The 18,803-nt window shown below is 50.5% G+C and overlaps 1 protein-coding gene across 6 annotated transcripts in view; it reads right to left on the reverse strand.

Moving 5' to 3' along the window:
• The window catches only part of ALDH3A2 (aldehyde dehydrogenase 3 family member A2), a 22,315-nt gene extending 3,861 nt beyond the window's left edge, over positions 1–18,454 (reverse strand). For 4 of the 6 annotated variants that reach the window (XM_027047613.2, XM_027047610.2, XM_027047612.2 and 1 more), the window contains exons 1-10: positions 18,301–18,454; positions 18,013–18,174; positions 15,441–15,672; positions 13,821–13,906; positions 12,007–12,215; positions 10,260–10,377; positions 8,282–8,423; positions 6,125–6,291; positions 4,341–4,440; positions 507–742 (exon numbers count right to left, since the gene is read on the reverse strand). In XM_027047613.2, coding sequence (XP_026903414.1) covers positions 507–742; positions 4,341–4,440; positions 6,125–6,291; positions 8,282–8,423; positions 10,260–10,377; positions 12,007–12,215; positions 13,821–13,906; positions 15,441–15,672; positions 18,013–18,165 — 1,443 coding nt within the window. In that variant the 5' untranslated portion in view covers positions 18,166–18,174; positions 18,301–18,454. Of the gene's footprint in view, positions 1–506; positions 743–4,340; positions 4,441–6,124; positions 6,292–8,281; positions 8,424–10,259; positions 10,378–12,006; positions 12,216–13,820; positions 13,907–15,440; positions 15,673–18,012; positions 18,175–18,300 lie in introns of those variants that run through there. The other 2 variants (XM_027047611.2, XM_053212792.1) reach the window with 2 other exon arrangements.
• Positions 18,455–18,803: the final 349 nt, after the last annotated feature.

An 18,803-nucleotide genomic window follows, 5' to 3' on the forward strand; every position in this document is an offset into this window, starting at 1 on the left:
TCTTTTTTTTTTATTATTATTAATTTATGTTTGAGAGAGACAGAGCACGAGCAGGGGAGGAGCAGAGACAGAGAGACAGAGAGACAGAGTCAGAAACAGGCTCCAGGCTCTGAGCTGTCAGCACAGAGCCTGACGCGGGGCTCAAACTCACGAACTGCGAGATTGTGACCCAAGCCGAAGTCAGACACTCAACTGACTGAGCCACCCAGGCGCCCCTACGGGGCCTTACACTCTTAAACCAGAGGTGGGCACACTTCTGGAATCATTTAGGTTTTGCGAGCCACACAGCCACCTGTCCCAAGGACTCAACTCTCGCTACAACGAGTCAGTGAGGGGTTGTGGCTGTTCCTCTGGCAAGACGGGCTGGCAGGCTGCGAGTTCGCGGACCCTGTCCCAGACCCAAGGTTAATTTAAGAGACAGAGTTGGATTTCTACAATCAGAGGAACTCCTGAGACAGAAGACGCGCATCTGGCAGCCATGTGGGACCAGAGAGGCGGGGACTTACCTTGACAAGCACAGCCGCCACGATGCCCAGGAAAGCAAGTAACAGGAGACCGAGCTTTCCTTTGTTGAAGCGTTTCAGGAGGAAAAATTTGGCCCAATCCACCTTTGACTGGCTGTTGGGAGGGTACCTGAGCTTGTTAGCACCTTCCCTCTTTAAAGTTTTCAGTAAGCAGGGACGTTGATGCGAGAAAGTATCAAAACTATGTTTGCCGTGGTAAGCGCCCATCCCACTGGAACCTGAAAGAGAGAAGCAAAACAGGCTCCGCTGGAGGGGACACAAGCCACAAGAAAGCCACAAAGCTCCTGCCGCCGGGGATGCCCCCCTCTCGCTTCTCAGCGCGAGTGGCTCTTCCGGGAAATTGCTCCCAGCGTCCCCAGGACCCCCAGCAAGGTGAACCTCCCTGTCAGACAGGCCGCTTTCCGGGGCGCCTGGGTGGCTCAGCCGGTTGAGCGTCCGACTCGGTTTCGGCTCAGGTTATGATGTCGCGGTTCGTGGGATCGAGCCCGGCGTCGGGCTCTGTGCTGATGGGACAGAGCCCACTTGGGGTTCTCTCTCTGTCCCCCTCTCTCTGTTCCGACCCCGCTCACGCTCTCTCAAAACAAAATAAACATTAACAACAAGACAAAACAGGACGCTTCCCAGGAGTCGAGCCAGGACCTGCCGCTCTCTGGCAGTGGCTCTCCCTGACACCAAAGACCACACTGTGTTCCTTCCCGCCACAACCCCACTGTACAAAGTCACCACTGCCCCCAGTTCCAGGCAGGGAAAGGGAGCTTGGCCGGTCGGGTAACCTGCCCAAGGTGCGGAATGCGAAGCCAGAACGCTGAGTCCAGGTCAGCTGGACTCTTCGGCACTGTGTCCTCTCTTCCTTCTGTTCCATGTGGCTCTAGGTACCCACAGCCCTTATTCACCCACTAATGTCCTCAAAGATGCGACAGAGTAACCAAGGCAGGAGGACAGGGTTCCGCTGCCGGGTGAGAGATAATACGCAAGCGTAAACCTCTGCCTTCTTAAAAAGCCATGCCCTGTGACAGTTTTCACGTCCTTATCGTGGGTGCTGGGTGGCAGCTACGTGCGGATGCCACGAGGGTATAAGGCACGGGCGAACGGGGCCACGAAGCACTTTACTGGTACTTTGCAGGCTGCTGGGACGTCATTTAGGGGCAACCAAAGCTGCGGAGAAGTCTGGCAATATACGTCAAACGAGATGCATTTTTAAGGAAAACTCCAAACTGTCAATATGTTAATAGTGTTTGTGCCTGGGGGGGCGCCTGGGGGGCTCAGTCGGTTCAGCATCTGATTCTTGAGTTTCAGCTCAGGTCATGATCTCGCGGTTTGCGACAACACCGTGTGACATTTTCTCACATCGGTATGCTTGTGCGTCACGAGTTAGTAACTGCATGCTGTTCCAACCTACAAATGCCACCTTAGGGTCTCAGGATTCCACACTTTTTGTGTGATGATTCTGATGTATTTTTGTGCAGGTTCTCATTATTTCCCTAGGGAAGAGGTCTAAGAGCGTAACTGCTGTGTTACAAAGGCTTAGAAAGTGAAATGCTTTTTTCTCCCAATTCTAAAAGTAATACAGGTTTTAAGGGGAAAAGGGCCAAAACAAATAAAACACTACTGAAGGGGCATAAACATACAGGCATAAACACTATTTTTTTTTTTAAGTTTATTTTGAGAGAGAGAGAGAGATCGCGCTTGTGGGGGCACAAGTGGGGGAAGGGCAGAGAGAGAGAGAGAGAGAGAGAATCCCAAGCAGGATCTGTGAGGCAAGTGCAGAGCTGGATGTGAGACTTGAACTCATGAAACTGTGAGATCAGAGACCTGAGCTGAAACTAAGAGTCGGACGCTTAACCAACTGAGCCACCCAGGCGCCCCAAAGGTTATCTCTAAATAGTGGGGTATGGAAAATCTAAACATTCTTTGGGGTCTTCTCTCTTTTCTTAAGAAGCCTATATTCCTGGGGCTCGGGACATGATCTTGCGGTTCGTGAGTTCAAGCCCCACAAGGGGCTCCGTGCTGACAATGTGGAGCCTCCTTGGGATTCTCTCTCCCTCCCTCTCTCTCTGCCCCCTCCTCCTCTCACTCTGTCTCTCTCTCAAAAATAAATAAATAAACCTAAAAAAAAATTAAAAATTTAAAAATTAAAAAAAAGAGAGAGAAGCCTGTATTCCTTTTGTATTTAACAGGAGGAAGGGTTTGTTTCGTTGTAAAGAAGAGGGTATGATCAATGACACTGAATGCCACGTAGTCAAGTTGGGACTGAACAGACGTCACTCGACTTGCACTCGGGAGGCATCAGTGACTCCGGGTGGAACAATGAGAGTCTTCGGTGGGAACCGGGACCCCGTGGGGCCCTGAGGAACGGGAGACTGGAGTCGGAGTGAATCCTCTAAGAATCTGGGCAGTAAAACTGGAATCACGGCAGCCCCGGTCCTCCAGGCTACCCTTCCTTTCCTTCACCACCTCCCCCTACGACATACTCAATCCATCAGGCAAATCCTGTTGCCCGACTTCCCGGATCCACTCAGCCCCTTTCCCCAACCACCCAAGTCCAAGCCACCACTCGCACCAGCCCGGACCCCTGACCCGGCCTCTGCCCACTCGCCCCTCGCGTATGCCGGCCCTGCGCTGGGTACTGCCGATTCCTTCGCCTCCTAGGAAGGGACACGTGGCCTGCGGCGGAAGCAGGCCACGGGAGGAGCTGGCCTCGACTGGGAACAGGTAGTCCTGCTAAAACGAGCCCTTTCATTCCCAGGGACTTCACTTCTGCTCTTACAGAGGGACAGAACACAGCAGAGCTTTCGAGACGGTAGCTTTTGTTGTCTGCTTTTTATTACGAGAGTTCCTATGCGCTCGTTATTTGTGATTCTTCGATGACCTATTAGAGAGGCCTACCACCTACCTCCTGAAGGAAAGATACAGAGTTGAGCCGTCATCTCTGGCATCAAAGAGGCAGGCAGGTCACAGCCCAAAGGGCATGTGTCCACGGAGCTTCACTGGGACTACTTCCTGCCCGTCTTCTCTAGAACACACGACATCTCGTGCTCTTCTCAAATCACGAGACAATTTGAGGAGAGGCTAGTCCCCACACCAGGGGCTTGGGGAGCAGTGCAGGTGGGGACTGAGGACTACTTAATGCCACCCTGAGCAGACAGCAAACGGACATCAGAAACCCCAGAATGCTGCCTGCCCTTGGCATTCTGAACCTGTCATTCACGACCTCATCTTGAAAAAGACAGATGGAGGGGCGCCTGGGTGGCTCAGTCGGTTAAGCGTCCGACTTTGGCTCAGGTCATGATGTCGCCATCCAGGAAGGAGTTCGAGCCCCGCGTCGGGCTCTGTGCTGACAGCTCGGAGCCCGGAGCCTGCTTTGGATTCTGGGTCTCCCTCTCCCTCTGCCCCTCCCCCATTCACTCTCTCTCTCTCTCTCTCTCTCTCTCTCTCTCAAAAATAAATAAAAACACTAAAAAATTTTTTTTAATTTAAATAAACATTAAAAAAAAAAAAAAAGACAGGGGAACCTTATCGATTAATTTGAGACCTGACTTCCAGCCAAAAAAAAAAAAATCCCCTAAGTCTAGGGAAAGGACAATAACTGAGTAAGAACCAACATACGAGTAAGTCGACAAAAGGAGCAGAACAGTTCCAGACTGTGGTGAGTGCTAAGGATGGAAAGTGGGTGACAGGACACACAGTCACCCCTCAGCAGGGGGCCTGGCAGGGTAGTGTCCCTCAGGAGAACACCATCGAGTGGGGACCCCAGACCGCCTGGGCAGATGGTTCGATTTGCAATCTACGCCATGGAGGGCAGAGAGGAACACTCACCCACTCCTCCAAAGGGTAAAGAACTGAGCATGAAGTGCATGATAACGTCGTTGGCCGTGACGCCACCGCTGGACGTGCTGTCAATCATCCGTCTGATGAGCTGTGGAAAAGAACAAAGGTCCGGGTCAGCAGCATCTGGGGGACCTGCACTTGCTGACTTCACGCGCTGGCACGACTACTCGGGTTTGGGACACTGTGCCAAACGTTCCATAAGATGTAAACAACTTAACGGGCTGTTCAATTTAGCAAACGTGTGATCAGTATCTTAACTTCTTAGATGCACGTCTCGTCCTTCGAGGGAGGCAGCACTGAACCAGTCCTGCTCACTCCATCACTGCCCAGAGCAGGACTACCCGATGGAGCCACAAAAGTCTTCGTTTAGAAGGGACAGTCCGGGGGCGCCCGGGTGGCTCAGTTGGTTAAGCGGCCGACTCTTAATTTCAGCCTGGGTCGTGATCTCACGGTTCGTGGGTTCAGGCCCCGCGTCGGGCTCTGTGCTCACAGCGTGGAGCCTGCTTCGGATCCTGTCTCCCTCTCCCTGTCCCTCCCCTCCCTTCAAAGATAAATAAATTAAAAAAAAAAAAAAAAAAAAGAAAGAAAAAAAAGAAAGGACCGTTCAGACTACATATCTGGTTGTTGAACATTGGTAAGATTTCCCTATCTCTGTTCTAAATCATGGCATACAATTAATAGATGCTGTTCAGTTTTTGGGAATTGCAAAGAGCTGACATTCTAGTTTTGAGAATTGCAAAGAGCTGACATTCTAGTTTTGAAGAAATGGTTGGCCTGAGACCAGAACAGGCATGACGACACCTGACTGGGAAATTTCGCCTCGCTGCCTAGGTGAAACTCACCAACAAGCGCTTGAGAGTTCTAGAATGAATGTCACAATGGCCTGTGGTCACCACAGGTGACCCCCATTGTGGGAAGAGCACCTCACTGACCTGTACCCGGACCGGCAGACTTTCTGCTTCAAGGTTCCTATCCACGTTACCTACGGTCCTTTAAAACGTCATGACCGTCGTCGATAACCCATTTTGTATTGAGCCCCATGCATCTGATCTCACTTCACAAAGCTTCATCTCCGCGGCACAGCAGGCTCTAGAAGCTGCCATGAGAGGCTCTCCTGAAAACGTGTGGTCTGTGAACTCCTCAGACCTTGACCGATCCCCATCTCCCCTTTCTAGATTTCCCTCTTCTCGGAGGGCTCGAACCTACTTGCCCACCTTGAGGCCACTGTCCCTCTGCAAGAGCCAGTCCCCTTCCGATGCAAACGAACAGGCCCCGCAGCAAAGCGGCTGCCCAGTGCCTTGCCCTGGCTACGGTATGACGCGCTCCCTGGGCTGGTATGGTTCCATCGCTCGAACAACAAAGGGATACCGCTGGAAAGACGAAGTGTGAGGTTCTGCAACCATTTCCACGGCCGCGCCAGAGATCGTGGCACCACATGGCCCACTTCAGTGGCTGCGAATGCCATCGGGGTGAGAGACAAAGCTCTTACACAGGAAAGCCCTGTGGGTTAACAGCAGAACACGCAAGTCTTCCAATTCCAGGGGAGATGTTTGCGAGTCAAAGAACTTGTGACATAACCCTGAAGACTCCTGCTGAACCCCAGGGAGTATAGGAAAGGTTACAGCAACAACCCCAGAGCCTCATTACCCAAGACGGCAAACTGCGACTACAGCCTCACTTGGTGGAACTCTGCTGGAGTTGCTTTGTGGCAAAGAAGGGACACGGTCTGCGGTGGTGGCTTCTGCCAGGGAGCCATTCCCCGCAAAGTTTACCTTCTCGTTATGAGAAAAGACGTAGAAGGCCAGAGGCTTTTCACGGTTGTTTATGAACTTTATGGCTTCATCGGCATTCCGCACAGGCACTATTGGAAGAATTGGTCCGAAAATTTCTTCCTGCATCACCTTGGTTTCGGGATCGACGTCGGTAAGGATCGTTGGTGCTGAGAAAATAAATGCGCAAAATGAAATCCTAAAGTAGAAGACAGGAAAGCCAAACTCTCATCCTCCGTTTGTTTCGCTGGGTCACCTATCCATCCCCTTCCCACTCCTGCCCAAGTATTAGCTATTGAGAAAAGAGTCCCGAGGACGCATGTGGATGAACCGTGCATGTGTCTCCGAGCGTGTGCATCAGGGGATCCCCATGCAAACCGAGAGAAAGATCCACACACCTGAGTATATTCATACTTAACCCTGTTCATAGCCATATTCCTATGTACCAGGAGGTTATGTTTCCACCTTTCTGTGGACAGGTCTTTTTGGGAGTGTAGACAGCCCCTCTGTGGATCAAATCAACACCACTTCTTAATTCAAGTGCTTTCACGCATATGATCTCGTTGACCTCATTTCAACTCCGTTAGAGAGGTTAGGAGAATGTATTTAAAATGGCCAAGGCTCCCTTAGTTCAGTGTTCTATCCGCTGTGGGGAAGGGACGCAAGGAGGGAGGGCAACATGGATGCTGACGAAGCTTTGCAGAGTGTCCGGGCGTCCGCACCAGGTCAGTCCCCAACGAGCAGTGCTCCAAAAGACGCTGTAAACAAGCTGGGTCACCAATGAAAAGGGAAGACACTCGACAATGACAAGCTTGCTCTCTTCGCTTCCCCCTAATTTCCTGCCAGGATATCCTGGCGATGCGGCAGAAGACGGCTGTTGCCAGCACCTTCCAGGGGGACCTATGCGGCTACCCCAAACCCACTGCCCGCGGCTGCCCGGGCTCAGAGAACCATTTCGGTTTGGGTGTCTATACTCTCCACATAGCCATGTGCTCAGGTAAGGTGACCCTGACGTCAGGTCAGGGGGAGGTTCCTAACTGGTTGAGCGAATCACAATAGACCTTTCCTCCTGCCACTGATTGGCCTGGGAGTGGGCAAAAGCCACGGCTGATGGGAGAACAGAAAGATGAAAGAATTGGGGGTTTTGAGGCCATTACTGGGCCACCAAATGAACAGGCCAGAAGTGCCTTGGGATGGCTCATGACCAGAGAATGTACTTTTCCTTATTGTTTTAAGTCCTTTAAGGTTTTAGGGTTTTCTGGTGACGTGCAGCATCCGACCTGCTAAGAAGGGATAAGTAAAGCTATTGGGGGCAGCTTTTTTTTTTTTTTTTTGCCAAGTAAGTGTCTCCGTAATCCCCATCATCTTGTGTTATTTTAGAGCAACATGTTTAAAATTCAAGAGCAATGGGGCGCCTGGGTGGCTCAGTCGGTTAAGCGTCCGACTTCAGCTCAGGTCACGATCTCACAGTTCTTGAGTTCGAGTCCTGCATCGGGCTCTGTGCTGACAGCTCAGAAACGGGAGCCTGCTTCGGATTCTGTCTCTCCCTCTGTCTCTGCCCCTCCCCCACCTGTGCTCTGAATTTCTCAAAAATAAACATTAAAAACCAATTAAAAATAAAAGTCAACAAGAAGACATATTCATGGCAAAGAATAAAAGAACACAAAAACAGAGTACGCAAGTAATAAGGTCCAGCACAACAGATCAACACATTATTTCTGCACTTGATCTTAGCCAAAAGGCTGAGAAAGCGATTCAACACATTATTTCTGGAAGAGAACCACGACTGGTCACTTGTAAAATTGCAGTTAAGTGATTTCCTTCTTTGTGCTGTTGTTTTCCCAGCCAGAATCCAGAAATAATCACACGGAGTTCTATTTTGCTTCTCAGGGTTGTTAGGTTACAGGTTGTAGGGAGGAAAACAAACCAACAAAAAAACAGATGAAACGTGTAGAGGCAAAAAGCCAGTGCATCACAGGTGGTGTTATTTATAAAGACGTAAAACCCTCTTGAAATGGGTTAGGAAGCAGCATACCAGACCACAGTCTATAATCTTTGATTAAACGTTATGCGTCTAAGGGCTTATTTAGTATGGGTAAAGAGCGTCAATAAAAACCATCAAACTGCACGTCCCCACAGCAAAAGGTGAATTTCCATTACCTATATAGCGTGTGGCCTCGTCGGTCTCGCCACCAAAGGCTATCTTTTGTCCTTCAAGCAAACTCTGTATCCTCTTAAAATGGCGAAGACTGATGATCCTTTCGTAATCAGGGGATTCTTTTATATTTTCTCCGTAAAATTCCTATTGAAAACAACAGCATTTAATTGCCACAAAAGACCCATGTGTCAATTTCCTTAATAACTATAAAACCCGCTCGTGCCCCCAAAACTGATCTGGGGGGCCTGATCTGATATCCTCACCCTCCTCCCTCAAGTAATAGCGTCTAAGCTTTCTGGCAGGTCAAGGACACGTGCACGGACCTAGGACTCTCCATAGTTTGGGGGCTTCATGGTGATCCCTCGCAGACCCCCAGGGGGCTGTCCCGGGGGATGAATGTGGGTGTAGGGGGAGGTCTGGCTCTGAGTCAGGGCCACCCATTCGTTTACAATGCGACTGTGGCCGCCCTCCTCCTGCTTATTGTAACAGAAACCCGTGGCCTGCTGCAAAGCCTAAACTATTTACTATTTAGCCCTTTACGGAAAAAAGTTTGCTGAACTTTCTGCTACTGCACTATTTTACATCTTCTCTGGACTGGTATTGCCAGCGGTCACAGGTGCCAGGGAAACGAAATCCTACGATCGGCACCAATTACGTAAAACAAACACAAAATTACTGAATCGCCACATCACTTCGAGGCTTTGTGAACGCTCTCGATGTGCTCTCCAATCACAACAAGTGTTCACCCACCCTCCAACCAAATGCCCTCAAGGCTGGGTGACAGCCTGCTGGTGCGAGTTCCTGTGCCCCAACTCCGGAGCCACCAATGATGCTGTTAATGCTGGCTGTACCTGAGGGTCACGTCGAGACCCCAGACCAACTGAGTCACAGTCTTTGCAAGGTGAGGAGCAGAAACTTTTCGTTAATTAAATGGCTCCCTGGTGAACCTCAGTTACGAACCGAACCGCTGAAGAATACAAAGCCCGCAAGGCAGGCAGAGGGGAGATCTTTCTTATTCCTCTGAAACCGAGTTCATTTCCGTCCTCAGCTAAGCACGTCTTCAATCTCCAAGGGCTTTCTGTGCCATAGGTATCCTGAACCCCACACTGCCGCCCCACATTCCATGTTCTCCTTGTCTGGCCCCATCTCCAGTCCTAGCTCTCACATCCAATCCCCCCATCAACACCTTCCACCCCTCGTGCCTGGATCACCATTCTTCTTCTAAACTTCCCAGCATATACGCTTTCCATTGCCTGATCGTGTGTGTTACCCTTCAGTGTTCCTGACCCTTCCAGTGCTCAGTTAGCATCTGTTGAGTGAACAATGACTGTGCCAATAATTTCTTCCACTCAGGGGGCTTAACGACCCCTTCCGACGGGTGAGCTCAGTCACCCCAACCCTTGCTTCCAATCCAAATCCTACATTTCTTTGATGCTTAGCTCAGGTCACTACCATGCAGCATTCCCTGATTCCCTCTATAGAGAGCTTGAGTTTCAACACCTCGAAAGACTGACAACCAAGTCAAGAGTATTCTGCCAACAGGTACTGGATAAACTCTCCCCTCTAAACTACTGGTCTTCCTACGCCCCCTCACGCACAAGAGCGGATAACCTTAACCAGCAATGGCCAATATGCCGAAGGACCTCTGGGTGCACTTCAAAGAACTGGCAACGTTCTCTCAAAACCACGAAACACAGTTATTTACTCTTTTTTTCAAAGCACGTGCCACAGCTAACCCGTGGTTTCGTCAACAAAACTAGGCAGTTGATGTGGGTTAAATGCCAACTTAACCTGGCTACTAGCAGACCCTTCTGTGAAAGGTGCACGGGGCGTTTTTAATAAGCCCACAAATGAATGCAGCCACATGTGCTACTGGAATTTCCCTGGGGGGAGGGGAAACAGGGGTGCTGCCTGCAAAGAGCTGATTTGACTCCATTATCTTAACGAAACCAATGAGATCAGATGTGTTAAAACACAAACCTTCACGGTTTCCTTAATCTTCTGCACAATTTGACTCTGGAGGGATGGTTCGCAGAGAACGTAGTCAGGAGCAATGCAGGTCTGACCACAATTCATGTACTTCCCCCATGCTATGCGCCTGGGGGGAGGTAGGGAAACCAGAACATCCATAAAATCCAGCCTACTATTCATTTGACACACTTTTGTGTTGTTTGAGTATTTTGCAACTAGCATGCACTCACAGATTTACTTAATACTCTTTATAAAGAATCAAAATGCTGGGGCGCCTGGGTGGCTCAGTCGGTTGAGCATCTGACTTTGGCTCAGGTCATGATCTTGTGGTGGGTGAGTTCAAGCCCCGCATCGGGCTCTGTGCGGACAGCTCAGAGCCTGGAGCCTGCTTCGGATTCTGTGTCTCCCTCTCTCTCCCTGCCCCTCCCCTGCTCTCACTCTGTCTCTCTCTCAAAAATAAATTAACGTTAAAAAAAATTTAGAGAATGAAAATGTTGTAAAACTCATCTCTAAATCAGTTGGTTGGAACTTAGAATGCATTTTCCAACTGACACAGAACATTCTACGGAGGAAGGGAATTCTCGTGCCAGCTCATGGGAAACAGCACTTTACGAGCAGTGACGCCACGGCCTGCTTCCAGAAAAGAAAGCCCCCCCACACCCTCCTTTTCTCCCACTTCAGCCAAGGGGGCAGCAGGGATGGCAGGAGTTCCACACAGACTCCACTTCTGGTTGTGGCTCTAAATGCTGCGGCAAGATGTTCAGGTACAAGCAGGACAACAGCCAGCCTCCAAGACACCCGCATCTCTGTGGAGGCCCCTCCCCACTTTAGAAAGCTGTGCCCAGACGTGGATCAAAACCTTCACTGGGGGCCTCATGTTCTGGCAAGGAGACTTCTATTTACAAAGCCAACCTGGACGCGGCCTGATTGCCTACAAACCGTCCTTGCCCATCTCTGAAGGGGAGAAAAGAGCCACACCACCCCAAACATGCAGTCTGTTCTAGGTCTGGGTGCTTCCTGGTAGATGAACCTGATTTAGCAGAGAGAATCTGCAACCTTTTGTTTTCTGGTTCCCAGCCTGACAAGATGGTATTCCTTTTTTCTCTATTTGAGAGAGAGAGAGAGAGAGAGAGAGAGAGAGAGAGAGGGAGAGAGAGAGAGAGAGAACATGTCCAAGTGGGAGAGAGGGCAGAGAAAGAGGGGGAGAAAGAATCCCAAGCAGGCTCTATGCTGTCAGCGCAGAGCCCTGCATGGGGCTCGATCCCACGACCGTGAGACCGTGACCTGAGGCAAAATTCAGAGTTAGACGCTTAACCGACTGAGCCACCCAGGCGCCCCTGCAAGATGTTACTCTCAGTTAAAACAGGAGTCTGAGTAATCCTGAGTTTGTCAACAAAGGGACTTGTTAAAGAGGTCAACAACCTTTCTTTTGGGAATTTAAGGATTTTATTAGGTACACACGAGACTTCATCTACTTCCTGGATCATCTGTCAGCAAAACAGTTAAATCTCCTGCCACAGCCAGACAAAACTTTTTTCCTAACTCCTAAGGACAACCACGTGACGTCCAGAAACGCTGCCCTTCTGGCAGTGGCACCAGAGTCAGCTTGGGAACAAGTCCCAGTGCCCTTGAGGACGTCAACCGCCGTAGGCTCATGATGTCTCTCAGAGCTGGGGGGCCCAGGGTCTCAGTGCCAAGAGGATCCATCAACCCGTCAGGTTGTCGGGAACCCCCCGGGGTAACCAGACAGCCTCACCTGCAGGCGACGTCCAGGTCACAGTCTCTGTCCACGTAACACGGACTCTTCCCTCCTAGTTCAAGAGTCACAGGGGTCAGATGCTTGGCGGCGGCCTCCATGACGATTTTTCCCACCGCCGTGCTTCCCGTATAGAGAATGTGGTCAAATCGCTGCTTCAGCAGCTCTGTGGTTTCCTCCACGCCACCATTGATAACGACATACAGGTCCTTCAAGAAGGAGAAACGCAAGCACTTGTGTGGGTACGTTAACCCTATCCTCGGACGAGCAATTTCTTCAGCATAAACCTGTCGCCTTCGGAGACCACCCCCTGTGAGGCCAGACGAGGGAATGGACAGAGGACAAGTGGAGAACACAGTCCGATGGCATCTGAGAACCATCAACCTGCGGTGGAACTGACCAGAGAGTCCACTGTTTTCCACCTGAGCTCAGCAGGGTAGACGCCAAAGAGAGCCAACAGTTGGATTCGACCAGGGAAACGCATGAGATGCGGGCTGTGCAACCTCAAGATTTTGGTGAAGAGTCTGCCGTCAGAGACCGCAGGACAGGTCCCGGCTGAGTGTCTTAACCTGAATGTTCTCGCCCGACCAACAGTGCAGGGCTTAGCCCGTGGCAGGAACCAAGTAAAGGTCCGCTGAATGAGGGGCGTGCGAAGCAACGGCGGGGGAGAGCACTCACTTTTGAAGTCAGATCTGGACCGCACCTGGGCTCCATCACTCACTAGCTCGTGTGACCCTGGGCCACCTGCTGAACACCTCTGAGCCTCAGTTTCCTCACTTGTTACCGGGGAGAAGTCACACAGCTTTGGACCGAGCCCTTACGTGCACTGTGCTGTTATTAAGAGCTACTGTGAAAGAGAGTATCTGACATAACAGCAGCCGGGGGAGAAATGACAGAGAACGGATGGCCAGGAACGAACACAGACTCACATACTCAAAAGATTCTGAGCTACGGCCCTAAAACGAAAGGTGGCTTGTGGGGGCGCCTGGGGAGCTCAGCTGGTTAAGCGTCCGACTCTTGATTTCAGCTCAGGTCACGATCTCACGGTTTGTGAGTTCGAGCCCCGCATCAGGCTCTGCAGTGGCAGCACACAGCCTGCTTGGGATTCTCTCTCTCCCTCTCTCTCTCTCTCTGCCCCTCTCCCTGCCTGTGCTGGCTTACTCTCAAAACAAATAATTCTTTTCTTCTTTTTAAAGGTGGTGGGGCGTCTGGGTGGCTCAGTCGGTTAAGCGTCCGACTCCAGCTCAGGTCGTGATCTCACAGCCCTTGAGTTTGAGCCCCGAGTCAGGTTCTAAGCCTGCTTCGGATTCTGTGTCTCCCTCTCTCTCTCTGCCCCTCCCCTGCTGGTGCTCTGTCCCTGTCTCTCAAAAATGAATAAACATTTTTTAAAAATGTTTTTCTTAAATAAATAAATAAATAAATAAATAAATAATTTTTAACAAAAAAAATTTTTTAAATTTTTTTAATGTTTAGATGTATTTATTTTGAGAGAGGGAGAGGGGGAGAGAGAGAATCCCAAGCAGCCTCCACACCCAGCACAGAGCTTGGTGCAGAGCTCGAACCCACGAACCTCGAAATCGACCTGAGCAGAAATCAAGAGTCAAAGGCTTAACAGACTGAGCCACCCAGGTGGCCCTGCAGCTCTGACATTTTGAAGCTGCCTTTCCGTGAGAGCTGGACGAGGGCTCCTCTCCACAGTGATTCCACGTCGACAGGCATCCATGACACGTGCCAGCAGGAAGATCCGATGTGCAACACCCCCCCCCCCCACCTCCGTGAGCAGACACATTGAAGGTGGGTCAAGACAACGTTACCTGGTCTAAATACTGTGGCAGGAGTTTGGCCAAGACCGTGGCTGTTTTTTCACATAGTTCAGAAGGCTTGATAATGACAGCATTTCCTAAACAAGGCAAAAAAAGCAGGACAGCGCCATTTAATACCTGAGTAACCTTAATACCTATGAAAACGGTGCCCGTGGGAGGCAGGGAGGGGGATCCAGGCTAGGTGCTGAGTTGGCCTCCAAATCTGCTGTTCCTCAGTGAGTATGTCTGACTTCCTCAGATGCAAACTCCTTGGTTCTCATTCCCTTCACGTCACTGACGACGGACTCCACCATCGTCCCTGACTGCTCCAGCTCTTCTCTCGGTTTCCTCCCCCTCTCACGACTAGACTTTCCTGTTTGCCTTGGAATTATTGGGCAAACAGGCCTCATCAATTAAAGCTGTCACTCCGGATCCAGCTGAAGTGAGAAAGCAACCTCTTGGCATCTGCTGTATACTCAAGCCAGCAATACTTCCGGGGCCCATATCTGAATGAGGAAACTGATCAGACTGAATCCGATGGTTCATCCGAGGCCACGGCCGGCAACTGAAACCACTGGAACTCCAAACTCATGGGCCCGTCAACTCACGACTTTAGAACCTCACAGGTTCACTTTCCGGGTATTAAGAAACGAAACAAAACAAAACAAAAAACAGTCACCATGCAAATCTCTGGAGCCCATTTAAAAAATAATAACAAGGGGCGCCTGGGTGGTGCAGTCGGTTAAGCGTCCGACTTCAGCCAGGTCACGATCTCGCAGTCCGTGAGTTCGAGCCCCGTGTCGGGCTCTGGGCTGATGGCTCGGAGCCTGGAGCCTGTTTCCGATTCTGTGTCTCCCTCTCTCTCTGCCCCTCCCCCGTTCATGCTCTGTCTCTCTCTGTCCCAAAAATAAATAAACGTTGAAAAAAAAAAATTTTTTTTAAATAAAAAATAATAACAAAAGGGTGCCTGGCTGGCTCAGTCGATAGAGTGTGCGACTCTTGATCTTGGGGTTGTTGAGCCTGAGCCCCAAGTTGGGTGTAGAGATTACTTAAAAAAAAATTCCTTCAGGGCACCTGGGTGGCTCAGTCAGTTAAGCGTCGACTTTGGCTCAGGTCATGATCTCATGGTTCGTGAGTTCGAGCCCCACATCAGGCTCTGTGCTGACAGCTCAGAGCCTGGAGCCTGTTTCAGATTCTGTCTCCCTCTCTCTGACCCGCCCCCTCTCGCACTCTGTGTGTCTGTCTCTCTCTCTCAAACGTAAATAAACATTTAAAAAAAATTTATTTTTTAAGTCTTAAAAATAATAAAATCCTTTTGTACAACATGGCTCATCTCAGCCCGGAGAGACCCAATAATACCCAATCCCAAACAGCCCAGGGCTGTTTCCACCTCACAGGAGGACCTGCCTGCTCTCCCACCTTGAGAGTTGTAATTTCACTTTAAGAAACTGTTTGGAACTTGCTAAGAAATATATGATACTATTTTCTAATTCTCGGTTCACTGCTGGTGTAAACAAAGGCAAACCACCAAAGCAAACACGTGTATTCAATTGGACACTATCCTTAATTTACAACCCACGTGAGAGGATGAGCCCGTCCCCAAGGTCATGAAGAGAGAAACTGACGCCAGACCTGCCGCAATGGCTCCTATCAGAGGCTGAATGGTGAGAACGAAAGGGTAGTTCCAGGCTCCGATAATCAGTACGACTCCCAGGGGCTCTGAGTGAATGTAGGCCTCATCCAGCATGGTGAACAGATTCTTCTTAGCTGGCTTAGCAGCGACCCATTCAGGAAGATTCTCCAGCACGAGATCAAGTTCTCCAAGAACGGTAATGACCTCCTGACTGTATGCATTGAGTTCACTCTGTTAGAAGAGGATCACAGTTAATCTTGCCCAAGCAAGACATACCCGGCCGTGAAGAGCTAGGCCAGATACACCTGCTGTGACAAACGGCATTATCAGACTAGTTGGTTTGCCATTCAGATCCCTTTCGTAACCTTCAGGGTCTGAGGATTTGCTAACTCCCTCACGAATATATTCAATCCCTCTAAATCCTGCTTTACTGATCCAAGCCTTTTAAAGTCAGGATTAAACACTGTCTCATTCAGAAACATTTCCATGATCAGTATGAGCCTGCCTTGATCAACCTTCATAAACCAATTATGCTTCTGATGTATATCTTGGTATTACACCCTTAGACACTGATTTGTAACCGTACTCACATTGTATCTGTGTTTGTTCTACCCAACTGAAATCCCTCAAGGGCAAGGAACTTCCGTATATTTCTTCAGTAGTCCTACATATATACATACGTAAGTATCTCATGCTTACAGAAAGACTGACTGATCCTTTCTGAAATCTTAATTACGTCACCTTGTTTATTTGCTATCACAGGCTCCTCTCTCTGTCAAAAGTCCTAGAAAGGAAATTTTATATAGTTACTGTTGTTACTGCTACTCCTGATGTCACTACCCCTCAAAATAATCTTCGGGGGGAAAGATCTTTGGGGGAAGTGAGAGAGACCCACAGAGCCAGAGCATGGTCTGGCTGCCCCTAGAATTCGTTAAAACGTAAAAACAAAATGAAAACAGTATTAGAAAATATAGACTGATATATCTGCACGCTAAAGGCTACTCCAAACCTTGCAACTCAAAGAGTGGTTCCGGGTCTTCTCGTTGAAGATGGCAGAGGAGGATCCTGAGGTCTAACTCCTCCCATGGACACTCCCTGGCTACAAGTGCATATACAGTAACTGTCTGAGAATGACCTAAGGACCCACAGGACACGTCGTCCACAGCTGAAGTCCTAAAGAAAAAAGCAACACGGAGAGGGGTAGGAGGGGCAGAGATGCGGTCCAGACGGAACCCACACCCTGGCACCGGGCCCCACAAACAGCAAGGATATCACAGGTATGAAGATCCTCCCTGAAAAGGGAGGGCTTCAAGCTGCACATCAGGTGTCCTCGCCCTGGGAACCTGCACCAGCAAGAGGGGCCTCCATAACTCAGGCTTTAAAGATCAGCGGGACTTAACTGGGATGGGGTTAGTTAACCGCAGGGCTACAGGAAACTCAGCTCTTATACTGCCAGCATGCAAACTCACTCCCTCTGAGACCCAGCACAGAGGTAGCAGTCTGGAAAGCGCCTGGGCCAAACATGACAGAGATTTATGAGCTAATCTTAGGGTGTGTATGCTATTAAAAACAGAAATACCACAACATCCAGGAATTCCACTTCTGGGTATTTAGCCGAAGAAAATGAAAACACGAACTCAAAAAGATCCGCGCATCCCTGTGTTCACTGCATTAGTTACAACAGCCACATCATGAAAGTGACCTAAGTGTCTGATAGATGAATGGATAAAGGAACTGTGGCATATACACACACACATATGTATTTATTATGGAGTGCTACTCAGCCATAAAAAAAAAAAAAACATGAAATCTTGCCATTTGTGACAATATGGATGGACCTAGAGAATATTATGCTAAATGAAATAAGCTGTACTGTGCACCTGTGTTGTACCCCAAACTAATATATTGTATGCCAACTAAACTGCAATTAAAAAACCGTAAAATTTAAAAAAAGGGTAGTTCCCAAACAGGAAGCATGGTATCACCTGGGAGCTTGTTAGACTCTCAGGTGCCCTCCAAGACCTGCTGAACCATAACTTAACATTTTAACAAGATCCCCAAGTGACTCATCAAGACACTGGAGTTTGAGGAACACTGGCCTAACACAAAGTCAAGGAGGAAAATTTCAGTGCAACAACGACAGCCGAAAAACCTCTGTCTACGAAAGAAATCGTAAAAAGACAAAAACAAATAGACCCGAGGAAAAACATAAACAACGTACTAAGCTGACAAATTACCAAAATCCACACTATACAAAAGATTCGTACAAATAATAAAGCAAAGAACCATTAATGCAACAGAAAAACGGGCAAAAATATAAAAGGCAATTCACAAAAGAGCAACAGAGGCCAGAAGACACATGTGTCTTTATTTCTCTGTATCTGCAAGGTAAGAAGATCGGGAAAGTCCATGGAAATTTGCCTTATCACGACTGCTGGAGACAATACTCCCACAGTGCTTGCATAATCAAAAATAAATTAAAAAAAAAAAAAAAAAGGCAGCAAAAGCTCCGGTGGAATGCGGTTCCCCAGAGGTAGGCGGGTGTCCTGGCTCCGCCCGCGGGGCGCGTACCTTGCACAGGTCTGCGGCGATGGCCTCCAGGATGTCCTTCTCGCGCTCCTGCACCATCCTGCGCAGGGCCTCAAGCTGCTGCAGCCGGAACCTCAGGGGGCGCGACCGGCCGGACGCGAACGCGTCGCGAACCCGCTGGATCTTGCTGTCCATGGCCTTGTCCTAAGGGGAAAGAGGAGGTCGGGCAGCGCCGCGGGGGCGTGGCGGGCCGGAGGGATGCAGCGGCGGGCGGGCGCCGTCCCCCTCCCCGCCCACCCGGCGACCCTCTGCAACGGCCCGGAGCCCTACCTCGCTCACCCGCCCGCCGGCTCGCTTGCTCCGCCGCGTTCTCCGCACCCGCCGCGTCCCACTGCCCAACAGCGGCCAGGCGGGGCTGGGCTGGACCCACCGCCGCGCGCCGATTGGCCGACGCGCCCCACGTGACTTCGGCGGGCCGGACGCCGCTCCGGGGATCTAGCCCGGGGGTGGGGGCTGCGGCCGCCGGGGGCCGGGGGAGGGGCGGGGCGTCGGGGTGCGCGTGCTGGCGAGGTGGCTTCAGACTGGGGACGGGGAGTGGCCGGGAAGTGGGCCGAGACGCGGAGGGCGAGGGGCTGGGCGCCCGAGAGAGCCCGGCGCGGGGCAGTAAGCTCCCCGACAGCCGGCGGAACGCGGCCCACGCGCCCCGGCGCTTTCGCCATCGCTTTTCCCTCCCGCCTCCATTTTGTGGCTCTCAGAGGTGGCCGAGGGGACCGAGGCGGGGGCGCCCGGCGCCGCGCAATACCGGGCCCGGCCTCTCGGCGTCCGTGGAGAGC

Source organism: Acinonyx jubatus, chromosome E1, assembly GCF_027475565.1.
Source record: "Acinonyx jubatus isolate Ajub_Pintada_27869175 chromosome E1, VMU_Ajub_asm_v1.0, whole genome shotgun sequence".
Lineage (NCBI taxonomy): Eukaryota > Metazoa > Chordata > Mammalia > Carnivora > Felidae > Acinonyx > Acinonyx jubatus.